Genomic DNA, 13,385 nt, shown 5'->3' on the forward strand with positions numbered 1-13,385 from the left:
AAGGCTGGGACCGTGCTAGGAGAGAGCAGCAGGAAGAGTGCCTAGATTTTGGCTTCAGATCCTGTGCCCTGTTTTAAGTGCATAGACAGCCCTGGAAAAGGTAATATCTCATATGCTTTTATTATGGAACATGAAATTTGAGGCTGAGGGTCCACGTATGTGGTTTTGGTGATGCCTTGCTCATATTGGCCCCAAAGCAGTTAGATTCAGAGTGTGTATGAGAGCAGGCCTGCAGCTGCGCTAGCTTAAAGCCTTATCTGCCTACACCTTTTTACGTGAACCACTGAAGATCTGATGCTTTGAATCGTAGGCTGGCAAAGAGGGTGTGAAGTCCCTAATGCCCGGCAGATTTGATTTTGGTGATTTGGGAGAGGTTGGTGTCTTGGGTCTTGCTCTTGCTACTTTCAGCTCCCACTGTGCTGCCATTCACTTAAGCTCATTCATTTAAATTCATTCCCAATGAACGCAATTACGTCCATATAGCAGTGCAAGGAGTTCACGTAACTCTGTCAGTCCTCCTTTCCTCAATTGTACATAGCCACAGTGGTCTCCTTCACACAGCTTGGGCTAGAAGGTAATCCTGATAATCCCCAGGAATGCAAACAGCTCTATGCTGCTCCTCCTCAGATACTGAAGTTCATTTAAAGTCTTCCCTTTTTTTTCCCTTAATCCAAACCCAGTCACTCAGTTGGCAGAGGGTTGGACTGAAGCTCAGGCACTCTTCTAGCAGCAGCAGGCTGCAAGGGAGGCCTGCTAGGTGCTTGACGAGAGCCTGCTGGTGCTGACTTACACAGGGAGAAGGATTGAGCAGAGCCATTTGGTGCCTTCACGCCTTGGCTGAAGAAGAGAAGGACCTCTGTCGGGAGCACAGGAAAGCCACAGAGGCTTCATATAATTAGCTATCAAACAGCACTACCAAGGAGCAGTATATGCCCTCAGCCTTACTTACGACTGAGAAGAAATATTAGTTTTGCTTGATCACCTGGTCTTCTGGCTGGACAGATATCCTGGCTCAACAGCAGTCTTGGACTAATGTAGCTGGCAAGACCCATTTAGTGATAGCATCATGCTTCTTGCTGGCACAGAAATGTTGTCCCTGCTTTCTGTTACTGAGCTTAGAAGCATACCTCCCCCAGCCTCTTGGAAGCTCACAGAGAGCAGAATGGGGGCTTGCTGCTCCCAGGAAGGCAGGGTGCTTTCAGGGACCACGTGCTCTCCCAGCCTGCACAGGAGGCAGGGAGCAAGCACAGGGGCTGTCACGGAGCACACCTCCCAAGGCTGGGAAATGAAGGGGCCGGTAGCGCATGTTGATGAGCTCATTTTAAAAATGGGCTTTGATGGGAGTATTTGTTGTTGTTCTTTGGATTCCTCTTATAATTTAGAAAAAGACATAAAAGTGTTTGAAACTCTAGTTTCCAATACCTGTTACCAGCTGGATATGTTTCAGAGTCCCGCTGAGCTCAGGAGATTTCCTTGTTCCTGGTGATTTCCATAGACTGATCAGGCCCTGTTCCATCCCTAGTTAATGAAGGTATCTTCATATTACCATTTTAATTGTGTAACTTCAGACAACAGCTACGACAGCCAGGACAAAAAACAGCTCTCAGCATGCAGGCACCTTACAATGTGACGAAAGGATGTGGCTGTAAGAGAGTTAAATGGTTGGATTTCACGGTCACTTCTGCAAGCTACTTTCTTCCATCCGCACTTGGTCAACCTTTTCCCAGGATCAGTGACAGAAGCAGATGGGGCCTGAAGTGACAGGTCACGTTGGCATCTCACACATCATGCCAGCTTGGGCTGGTTGAGTCAAGGGAGATTTGGTCTGGCCCACCCTGTCACTTCAGCTGTTCCTAAGCTGCGTTAAGGATTAGTGTTTTAAACAAGTACTTCTTTTTTCTGATAGGGATAGCACTTGAAAAATTGAAACCAGGCAAGTCTGTCTCACATGCTGTGCCTCAGAGCAATGTATTTCTCCAAGAGGCACTGGAAGACTGCAGTGCAGAGAGCAGATCAGAGTTAGTAATACCAAAATGTATAAAACCTCTATTAAATAATTTTAGCCTGCAGAACTCAGTGTGTGTCACAGGGATGTTGATTACAGCAATTCATTTGGAAATGGAAGCTGAATCCCACCAGCACTGGTGGGATCACAGCATCCACAAACCCCAGCAGCCCTGGCCTTCAGTTCCCCCCACGTAAACAGGGTTATAGCACGCCTCTGCCTTCCTGGCTATGGTGACAATAAGCACGTGAGTGATGCTGAGTGGCTTAGCACTGCGTCACTTCAGGAAAACTGGTAAACAGGGAACCAACTGTTAAACAGGGAAACCAGCCCTGGTGGGCTCTGCAACCCAAAGCCACCCCAGCACTGCAGAAGAGCTGGCACCTGCCCAGTGAGGGCCGTGCACTAACAGAAGCGTCAGTGCAGCAGTGTTTGCACTGTGTTTGCAGCAGCAGCCAGCAGCACAGCGTCGGGAAAAGAGCAGAAGACCAGGGAAACCTGCAGTCATCCCGCCCCTCCTATACTCGCCACCCCCAAGTTAGGGGCCTCCTCTGCCAAGAACAGCATCTTTCTCCTTGACAGGCTTTTTCTTGCCTGAATTCTAATCTTTTTTTTTTCAGTCCATCTAAACTTTATCCCCCACAACATCTCCAGCCAGGAACTGCAATGTTAAGTGACATGCTGTGTTGAAACATGCATCCCTTCTTTTTCTTCAAACCTGTTACCCTATAACTCCAGTTGATGTTTCTGCGTCATGGGAAGCAGTGCATAGATCATCCCGTTCACTTTCTGAAAGCACAAATGATTTTATCGACCCATTTCACATCTCCCTTCAGCCATCTCTTCTGCAGGCTTAAGAGACTGACCCTACTTAGACATGTCTGGTGAGGAAGTAGTTTTATATTTTTGATCACTCTCATTGTCCTCGTTTGTGCCTTTGGTATTTTTACTATATTCTTCTAATACAAGAGGACCAGAACTGTACATGGTATGCAAGCTGCGGGCTCTTGTGGATGTACTCAGTGACATAACAATGTTTCTGGCTTGTTCTCTATTCTTCTCCTAACAACTTTGCATTTTCTTTGCTTTTTTTCTAAATAATTGAGCTAACATTTTCAGAGAACTAGTCACAATAACACCAAAAATTTCATTCCTGAGTGTTAATCATAGTTCAAGCTTCATTACTGTGTGTGTATATATAAGAAGGGGCATTTTTCTCCATGTGAGTTATTTTGTATTATTGATATTGAATTTCATCTGTAATTTTATGATGCAGGCATTCAATGTCAAGAGATCTTTTGCAGCTCTTTCCTGGCAAATTACATTCTTTGCCCTGGATGATTTAGTATCATCAGCAAACTGTCATCTCTCTATTCAGCTCCTTTTCCAGACCATTTATGAGCATGTTGAGCAGTGCATGTTCCAGTGGCACACCCCTGCTAATCTTCTACCATGGAAACTGGCATTTTCTTGCCACTTTTTGTTTTCTAGACTTTAATTAGTTGTTAACCCAAAAGAGAAACTTTGGTTTTATTCCCAAATTGATCAGCTACTGCGGGAGCCTGATGGGGCATCAGTGTTGTCATCTGAGTAGCTGTGTGTTAGGACCTCAGCCGAGACCCTCAATTTGAGCATTAGCTTTCAGCCTCCCTTTTTACCCCAGCACAGTCCATCCTTTGGGGTTTTTCGCCTCATGCCCCAGCTGGTTCCCTGCTCATTCTGGGTTATTTGTGTCCTCCCTCCCACAGAGGCCTGTGGTGCCTAGGAGGGAGGATCACATCCGTCACTCCCCCTTCAGTAACATCCCATAGCCTGGCCACTGTCAAATTTGCCTCCTCCTCTCTGCACTTGCCAAATTTATCCTATTAAAACATTTGATGGGCATCCTTGTTATCCCACATTTTTCTCTATTTTTATTCATGATTAAATTCAATAAAAAGGAAAAAAAAAAAAGACTCCCATTCTTGTTGCCCTTTGTGCTTCTAGCTAGCACCACATTGTCAGTCCCAGACCACATCGCAGCTGGCAGCACACAGCTGTAGCAGAAGCTGCCAAAGAGGAAATGCAAGAAAAAAAAAGCTGTTCTCATGATTTGCTTTTCCAAAACAGTCCCAGTGCCTTATATTACCCTGCCATTATTTTTTTCTACCCAGTGAAAGACTCTTTCACTCTCTGTTAGCACAGAGGGCTGGGGGAACCAAATTATCCTGTCTCCTTGCAGAACAAATTAGCCTGAGCACATCGCTCTACTGATGCAACTTCATGGCCTCCAGTGCTGCTGCTGGCGTGGAGGTGCCACATCAGGCACCTTTCTTCCCACCTCTGCCTGGCTGCCCCTAAATCTGCAAGCAGGGCAGGGGATAATGCCTAACGTTTAGCACCAGTTTTCCTAAAAAGCCACTCCATGCTCTGGCAGTGTTTCAGGATCATTAATACATTAGAGCTGCAAGCTGGCAGCCCAGGACCAGTGGAGCACAATGGTTAATTAGCAGGTTACAAATCATCTTTTAAATGGACAGTTGATAGGGCTTCAGGGCTTTTAAATTGTCCTTTTATTAACAGAGTTTCCCAGGATGGTATATCAGAAATGACTGTTTGTAATCAAGAGACACAAAAGCTGCTTTCAGGGACTTATGCTGATGAGTCTGACTCCCGTGCTTGCAGGGGAGAGGAACCAAACCTGTGGCAGGAGAAGCACTTGCTTTTACGTTGCAGATGGGAGGGCAAGGTAAGCAGAAAGGGTGGCTGAGAAGTCTTTAGCTCCCTTCAGGCAGCACAATTAGTAGGCAGATTTTTCAAAAGAGTTAGAAAAATATATCCTCTAATGTACTAGTTTCAAAAATCCTGCCCAGTGGGGGATCCGAGCACTGGAAAACCAGCTCTAAGCTCTTACAAAAATCTCCTCCTGCAGAAGAAATGCCAGTTCTGGTGCCGATACATGCCTGGAGAAGTGGGTACCAAAAGGTTAATTTAACACATCTGTTGGTACTTATTTTTAAAATAAGAAAATAGTGAAGTAGCCCAGAGATGTCAAAGCTTGTCAAAGCTTTTGGTTTGGAGAACTGTTAGTACAAAACAATGCTTAACATGGCTGGATAATGGCATCAGCATTGTCACCACTGTACATTAACATTAGCTGGGTATATGTATGTCAGGAGGTCAGACAAACCCAGCGTCAGAAAGCCTTTGGGATCCCAGGGACGTATCCTGGTTAGGAGCAGGCTCAGCCCCACCCTGGACCATTCTGTGGCTGAGAAATTGAGAAATCCTTGCATAAATCTCAGGATAAACAAACGTAATCTTCTCTGTCTACTTTAGGTTTTTGTTCCCTCCTCACATCTCTTCCCCTGCTGTGCAGGAACAGTTAAACTATGAGATGATAATGTCATTGTCATATTTCATAATTTTTGGGGGCGGAGAGGAGGAAGGAGGAGAAAAACATGTTTTGCTTCCCCATGGCCTGGGTGTGTCATAACAGGCTAACAGCAGCTCTGGGGCAGCATGGAGCAAATGTGAAAATCTGCTCCTGAGCCAGTGCAAAAGCAAAGCTAACCATGTTTTCTTAACTGCATAGTTCAGACCTGCTTTCCTGGTAGAAGAGAACCAGATGGTTTTGGTCCTCTCTGTTTTCCTCAGTGCCCTTTGAGAAGCAAAAATAGAAGCAGGCTAAGGAAAAAGACGGACAGGCTTTGAGCGAGGGGTGTAAAAGGATGGAGAGTCGTACAGCGTCCCTGTGGCAGAGTGATTTGTGGTGTGCACTGAAGAGCTGGTGCCCAAAACGGGACAGCCTCTGGGTTGCAGGTCTCCGGCGCTGGCCAGCCATGCAGGAGCTGCGTCTTCTCCCGCGTCTCACGAGCTGCAGCACAGTCCCTCAGCTGGGCCGTCCCAGCACATTTCCTGGGCGCAGGCTCACTCTTTGCTTGGCAGAGGCAGGGCTGAAGTCAAGCTGCGCTGGGCTGCAGACAGGCAGAGGCACACTGCTCCCCCCGCAGCTTATGCACACCCTGGCTCAGTGCTCCGGCTGTGCGGATGCTCTGGCTTTCCGGTTCCCGTCTTTGGGGACACAATCAGGCATTGTAAAGGGTCCAAACCGAATCATTCTTTGCATGAGCTTGCATGAGAAATATGCAGACTCAGATGAAACAATAAGCACACCCATGCAGCTCCCTGCCTCAGTTTCCCCATCAATTATGAGCTGTCTTTGGCATTTCCGAGGCAATCAGTGCTCCTTCTCTCCTGTCTCTCTTCCCACACAAGGTTTCCCCCAGGGACGGAGGGGCTCCAGCTCTTCTGCAGCAGCTGGCTCCTTTGTACTCTTTCTAAAATGGTGAGTTTCTTTTACAGGTGCTTTAAAGGCTAAACATCCATCTGCACCTTGCTCCCCAGCCAGCCTCCTCAAATAAGCAAAGTTTCCAGGTTTCTGCTGTTTTAATCTCTCTATAAATGCAAGGTCTCAGTTTGGGGCTATGGAAACTTGTTAGATCCCTCGCTACTAGGTTCTTCAAATGGGGCTGCACAAGCAGTTGTCTTTGAGCCTGGAGGGAGCATTTTTGGTTACATAAGTTTTTGCAGCAACCTTTTGAAATAAATACCCAATATCATCTTTCACCATATCCTGGCCCGTTTTGCAACAGGCCAGGATATGGTGAGGGGTGGCTTCTCTGAGCACAGACCCCTCTGCATTTTTCCCCAAATCTTTGCTGAGAAATCCTAGGACAATATAGCTAACACCTTCCTCGTTATTTCCAAGGATCTGTTTACACAAGTTTCCACCTGTACTGGAGCTACACCAGCTTCACACCAGTCAGACCAGTTAAGCTGTCGTGCAGTGTCCATGAGCACTGGCTATATGGACTTCCCACCTGCCTCAGATTTAGCACATGCGGACAATCCCCAAAAAGGCTGCCCCCAGCTCACTCCCTGCACGATCCTACCGGGTATGCGGGAACAGGCTGCAACGGGGATGAGTTGCCTTAGGAGGCTAGGCAGCGCTGTCTGGTATTGAGACTGGTATCCCGAGTTTCCCGCACCCGGCCCCATAATGCTGGGCTAAACCTGGGGCTGGCAAATGACTGGAATGAAAGTCCTGTTTCCAGCCTGGGTTGGACCTCATGGCACTGACACTTTCTCGAATGGCTGACCTGGCAGTTTGTGCTGCGACTTTCCTCTTTGTGTTTCAGTTTTGCTTGGCGGTGCAAAATGGCAGCATGATAATCTCAGCCCCACACGCTCCCCGGCCCCGTAGCAGTTCAGCAGGGAGGGGAATTTGGGGATGCCTTGGCTCTGCTGGGTGCAAGGGGGGCCCACTGGGCTGCAGCATGCCGGGGCCTCTCTGCTCGTGGCAGTGTTTGTGTGAGGCAGCCCCAGGGCTGCCATGTACGGTTACAAAACGGGGGGAGGCAGCCGTGATAAATGCTGTGCCACTTGGCAGCCGCCGTGCTGCAAATCACATGTTATGGCAGCGCCCGGGTGGGAGTGGGAGCCGCTCCCAGGGCAGAGCCCTGAGCAAGCACCAACCCCCTGCCCCGAGGGACTCAGTAGCGTGGGGGGCAGGCTGGTACCCTGCCCTCATCTGCCCAGCACATGCAACGGCAAGCAGCCCTCCCAGTGGCACCCCGACAATACTATCTAACTGGGGCAGAAGGTCTTTCTTGAAAGATATTTATGCTCTGCAGACTATTTTGCTAAGACCCACTGTGGTCCCACCCTGGCGTCTGACATGGCTGTGTCTGTATTATCAGTCCCACATAGGGGCAGAGAACTGCCTGGCCCGTGGCATGCCTCATGTTTAGTGTCTGTAGTTCATTAAGACGGAGGGGCTAATTTTCACCTCCTGCCAGGCGGGGGGATATCAACACTAGAGCAGAGCTTGCCAATCTGGTGGCAGCATGGCTAAAGCCAGTGGAAGCAGGGATGGACCCTGATAGAAGGGCACTGTGTTTGACAGGGACAAAAATCACTCCCAACTTTACCATGCTGGCTGCATCTTAGATGGGCTCCCAGCTCTCGTACAGTTGAATTGTAAGCTGGGTCTTTGGCCCAACTCTGAAAAGGTACCTGAAACTTGGTCTGCCTTGGAAAGAAATGGGACCATACAGGACACCTCTTTGCCTCTAGCTTGGCAGGAGGAGGGACCTGTGGGAATGCATCCCATTTTCTTGCTTTTCTCATACATCCCTTACTTTCTGACTTCTTTTTTTCCACATCAGTTTGATTCAGGGCTCCAGAAACCAATCTTTCCTCTTTTGCTGACCTTTTCTGGGCAGTTCTTACATGTCCTGGTGAGCACAGGGTCAGGCACTGACTCCCCTGCCAGGAGTCCTTGCTTAATCCTTGAAATAATTCCTGTGTCTGTGCTCTTGCAGGCAGAGGAGAGGAGAACAGCAGAGAAGAGGAGATCAGACAGTGACAGAGGCCCAGAAAGTGAGCATGGTCGGAAGGTGAGTGGGGACCCGTGTCCCTTTGGGGGGACCCTTGTCTTGGAAGAGGAAACCAGTAGGATGTGCCTCCTCACCACTAAGAGTTGCCTCAGTCCTAAAGGAAGCAGCAATGTGCTCTGATGTGGTCCCCACCGTTCATCCCTCTCATCATCCAAAGCTTTGCTGAGCAGCTAACACACCTGAAGCAAAGCAGCAGTGGAAAGAGGTGACAGGGGACCTGCCCTCACACCTTGTTGTAGCTGCTTAAGCCCCTAGCACAGCAGCAGGGATATTACGAGGAGTAACACGTGCTCACCCATGTGGCAGCACAGCCCTAGCTGGTTTCTCTCCCAAAAACATTTGCTTGTGGGTTGAAAGGCTCAGGCTGTATTAGTACAGCTCCTCACTTCAGCAGAAGCTGAGTAGGATGGAGGTAAATTAAAGCACGGGCCTTCCCACTGATTGTTTAGTGCAAACCCTAGAGAACATGCTGGCTCCCCCGAGCCTGCAGATGCTCTTAATTAATGGAGCACGAATTGAATAGCCCCACCTCAGTGTGATTCATTAGGAGGACACAGATGGGCTCTTAAACATTAATTCCAGCTGAGCCCCCCCAGAGCAGAAAAGGGGAGCACGATAGCCTTGTGGTCCAGCTAACCACAGCTATGCTGCAACTGAGGTGAGCCCCTGGTCAGAGACCAGCTTCCCCTGCTCTGAGGGCCCCACAGCCACCTCTGCATCCACCCATGAGAGAGCACGGGCACCAGCCTCAGTCTTTCCCTCACATTTGGCTTCCCCTTTGCTAAGGGTCAAGGTAATGGTGCAGGGTACTTCCCTTATCCTCCAGCTCTGGAGGTTGAACCCTGCTCTCACTAGCTGTATGCTGCTCAGCCTTTGCATGCTTCTCCTCTATGGGCGCGTCAGGATCTGTCGTGGCAGGACCGACTGTGCCTTACTGTGCCATGGGGCTGGAAGCTGTGGGGAGCATCTCCAGGCCTGTGCCCCAGCCCAGGGACCAGTGCTTGCCCTTGCTTTGCCCTGGTGTGCCTTGCCTTTCTGTGGACCTCATCTCTCCCTTCTTGGGCATGCAGTCTCAGGTCCCCCAGCTCCTGCCAGCTAATGAATGGAAGAGCAATTACTGCCACCCCATCTCTGGCCCATGCAGGTGGGTCTCCTTGGTAGCAGAGCTTTCACTCACTCCTTCCCTGCTGCTCTGCTTTTATCAGCAGTGCAATACTGAGGAGTTAGTCCCTGTTTGGGGATGGGGTGAGGGTGGCTGGTGTGGAAGGGCACGTGTATGAAGTGATCAATTATCCGCTGGTAATTAGCACCCCAAGACTCAGCTCTGCACTAAGCTATTCACTACACAGTGTTGCTTGACAACACACCATGGCCCGTTGGCTCCTGTTTCCACCATGTCCATTAACCTGACAGCTTGGTTACCCACCTCTCCCTCTTCACGTATTCCATCAGCTCTGAGCTATCTCTTCATTCAGCTTTAAATTTTTGAACAGTGGCAACCCTTAACTAGTCTATCATGAGGAGGAGGAGTGATAAACCAAGAGGCTGAAAGCAATGAAGGTGAAGAGCCCCTTTGCTCCAAGAATGCTGCTCTTGGCACTCGCAGTACCGCATGCCCTGGGCACAGGGTCAGCCCCAGCCCTGTGTCTGTGGACTCCTATGGATGCCTGGTGGTCGCAGAAGGCTGCCTTCCTTCTCGACCCTGTCAGTGTGAAGGATTTCATAGGCGTAACTTTAAGTGTCCTAAAGTCTTCAGGTGGGGGGGGTTCATTAGCTCTTTGCATCTTCTATGAGAGTTCAACCTCTCAAACTCTGTTGGGAGATGTTGCAAGCACTCCAGGAACTAACTATATGCCATAAGTAAACCTTAGCAAAGTGCCTCTTCCAGGAAAAATTGAGACTGTTTGGTTTTAAAACCTTCAGGTGAGCAGGAACACAGCAGGTGAAAGCCACTGTCTAATTTATGCCTGCAGTTAAAGTGACTGCAGGTACAAATGGGGCAAATCAATTCTGTGGCCATTTGCACACAGAATTACAGGGGCATGCTTTAAAAGTTTGTAATCAGGTACTGAATATCTAGAATGAAAAACTACGTCTTATGGCAGCTGCTTTACAGATCAGGAGGTTAGATATGGCTGCAGGAACCAAAGAAACATTGCAGTTCAGGTTAGGGAAACGGCAGTGAAGCCCCATCTCATTAAGGCAAGAGGAATGTATCCAGACAGCAAAATCCAGGGGTTTAGGTGGAAGCAATTTTAATCCTTTGAAATGTAACACCATTCAAGTAGTCTGGATGAAGTGGAACAACTTTTTAGAAATACGTTGCCATGAATTATCATTATCATTGTTGAATATCCCTGGGAGGGAATGGTTGCTTGTTCTGATTTGGTGATGGATTTACAATGTGACTCCAAGCAAGCCATGTAACTTCTTCCTGCCTCAGTTTCCCTTTCTGTAAAGTCAGCCAGCCCGGGGACCAGTATATTTAGGCTATGGGTAAAGCAGAGCCCTTCTGTGTGCACGTCACTTTAGAGAGAGAAGCTGACCTTGCTCCAAGTTGTTTTCAAATATTACTGAGCATTTCTGGTGGTGATGGTACGAAGTACACTGAATGCAGACGTTTCAGACACTTTTGTTAACAAGAAGCTCTTTTGCCTCCACTAGGATGGTGGGAAGTCAGTGCAGAAGAGCCCTGGAGACCTGAGTTTCCCCATGACTGGACGGGAACGTTCGGAGTACATACGCTGGAAGAGGGAGCGAGATCAGATTGACCTGGAACGACTGGCACGTCACAAGAACGCGAAGGGCGAGTGGCGACGGGCTTGGGATGTGGAGAAGTCAGAGCACATGTAGGTCCTCCACAATCCTGGGGTGGTTTGTCTGCAGTAGGCCATCTAAAGCCAGTGATGAGATCTTGTGCAGATGTTCATTGCTGATCAAATCCCATGCTGTCGTGTGCCTCTCCCAGACCAAATCCACATCGCTGTCTCTTTCTTCTCCTGACCATGTCTATCAGTGGGACCAGATATCAGCGTGATTCTCATATTTTCTTTCTGACATGAGGTCTCCTGCCCTGATAGGAGATACTGTGTGCTGACAAAGATTGCCTGCCTTTGGTCCCACCAGGGCTTGGACTGTGGGAGGGTGGGGAGCGTGAATCACTGCTCAGTCTACATCTGGAGGGTCCTCTCCATCTCCACATGGACAAATCCAGTGGCAGGAGGGTGCAGGTGCTCTTCTAGAAACAGGGATGGACAAACTCACATTGCTAGTCCGCAGGTTTTCTCACTGCCCTGCTTGTTTCTCCTTTTCAATAACAGGACAGGCCAATGTGCCTAAATCCTCCACACCTCAAACTCAGCCTGTTCAGGCACTGCAGTGTGAGGGGATCACTTCAAAGGGCCACCTATATGATATGGGGGAAATGCTGGGGACAGCAACGTGGGAGAGCTCTTGAGGGGATCTGACACTTCCCCGCTTTAAACACTGTCCCTCTAACTGTGCTTGTCCAGCTGGGTCACACTGGCTAGAAAGCTTTGGAGAATGACTTAGCACCTGCAGCAAGATAACGTTTTGATAGGGTGTGGAGTTAGGGGACATTACATGGGTTTGCTGATAAAAGAATTTATACAGGGCAGATAGATGGGACAATCTCTTGGCTGAGGAATGGGACCAAATAGTTAGATTTTCAGTCACCGAGACCTCAATAATTAGAGGTAAATTGACTTCAGCGGGTGCGAGTGTTGCTGGCAAGACAGGTCTGAGCCCTACTGTTCTTCCGTATATCCAATTTTATTTTAAGAGAAAAGCCATAATACAAAACAAGCAGGATTAGAAACCAACCAAACAAGTCTGATTGACAGGTCTGATCTGAGAAGGCAAGTCCTGAAGCTACTTCAGATTGTGTTTAGAAGCTTGGGAAGCTGCGTTTGAGCCTTGTACAGTTACACTACAGGCATCTATAGGCTTCATGGATGTTCATAGAATTATATATATATATATATGGGTACAGATGTAAAGGTTTTAGAGGTTCTCCTTTGGGGTAGAATTGCCTCACAGCCTCATTTCTCCTGGTTAGTGCATGCAGTTTCAGCTCCTGCTGATAAACCTGCACATATTTGCCAGTGGGCAGGTGCAGAAGGGCCGAAGGCTGAAGCCTGCGTCGTCTTGAGGTCTCCTGCCCACGCCTTTGCACACCGGAGGAGAACGGTCAGGTCTGACAATGCCTGTTTTTAACCTGCAGGTTTGAAGAGGACTTTGTTAAGGATGGGGAGCCAGCCTTGGATAATCCCAGCAATAAGAAAGGTTGGCAAGGGACACCTAGACTCTGTCCTGATGCTAGTGAATGCTGATCGTGCGAATCCCAGTGCCACAGCAGCTGTCCTGGCTGTCAGTCGTGAAACTCTGCTTTCCTGGGCAAACGCCTCTGAGCGCAGTGTTGGGGTCTCAGCCCTCTCTGACTTGCAGAGTGCTCAGGGGATGGGATTTGAGCGTCTGGGTGCTAGTGCTTTTTACCTTCCCAGGGAGAGCAGTGGCACAGTTTCTGTAACCTTATATGACACAATACGGAGGCTCAGCACTGCCTCCTTTCCCAAACACTGGTTTGAGAGGCAATCCTATTCCAGAGCACATCATCTCTGATCCCTGTGGCACATGCTGGCTTCTTTACTAGCATAAGTCCATCACAACTCCTGTTTCTCAGGAGATGGACTGGCAGACCAAAGCTTTCCCTTGTGACACCCTATTTGAACGTCAGGCTTTCTGCTGCGTGTCCATTACAGAACCTCACTCACTTTTGTGCATACTTTGCTTTGTCCTTTCAGGGGGAAGAAACGCAAGGAAATTCCAGCACAGGTCCTTTCCTCCCAACGGGAGAGGTGAGTAAACCATGCGACTCAGTTGCATCACCCCACTAAATGTCAGCACCTCTGATATGCCCT

The 13,385-nt window shown here is 48.8% G+C and overlaps 1 protein-coding gene across 2 annotated transcripts in view; it reads left to right on the forward strand.

Moving 5' to 3' along the window:
- Positions 1 to 13,385, forward strand: part of CCDC9B (coiled-coil domain containing 9B) — a 52,558-nt gene that overhangs the window by 19,875 nt on the left and 19,298 nt on the right. For both annotated transcript variants that reach the window (XM_076343636.1, XM_076343637.1), the window contains 4 exons: positions 8,371 to 8,445; positions 11,110 to 11,294; positions 12,689 to 12,750; positions 13,269 to 13,322. In XM_076343636.1, coding sequence (XP_076199751.1) covers positions 8,371 to 8,445; positions 11,110 to 11,294; positions 12,689 to 12,750; positions 13,269 to 13,322 — 376 coding nt within the window. The remainder of the gene's footprint in view (positions 1 to 8,370; positions 8,446 to 11,109; positions 11,295 to 12,688; positions 12,751 to 13,268; positions 13,323 to 13,385) is intronic.

Source organism: Aptenodytes patagonicus, chromosome 7, assembly GCF_965638725.1.
Source record: "Aptenodytes patagonicus chromosome 7, bAptPat1.pri.cur, whole genome shotgun sequence".
NCBI classification, from domain to species: Eukaryota; Metazoa; Chordata; class Aves; order Sphenisciformes; family Spheniscidae; genus Aptenodytes; species Aptenodytes patagonicus.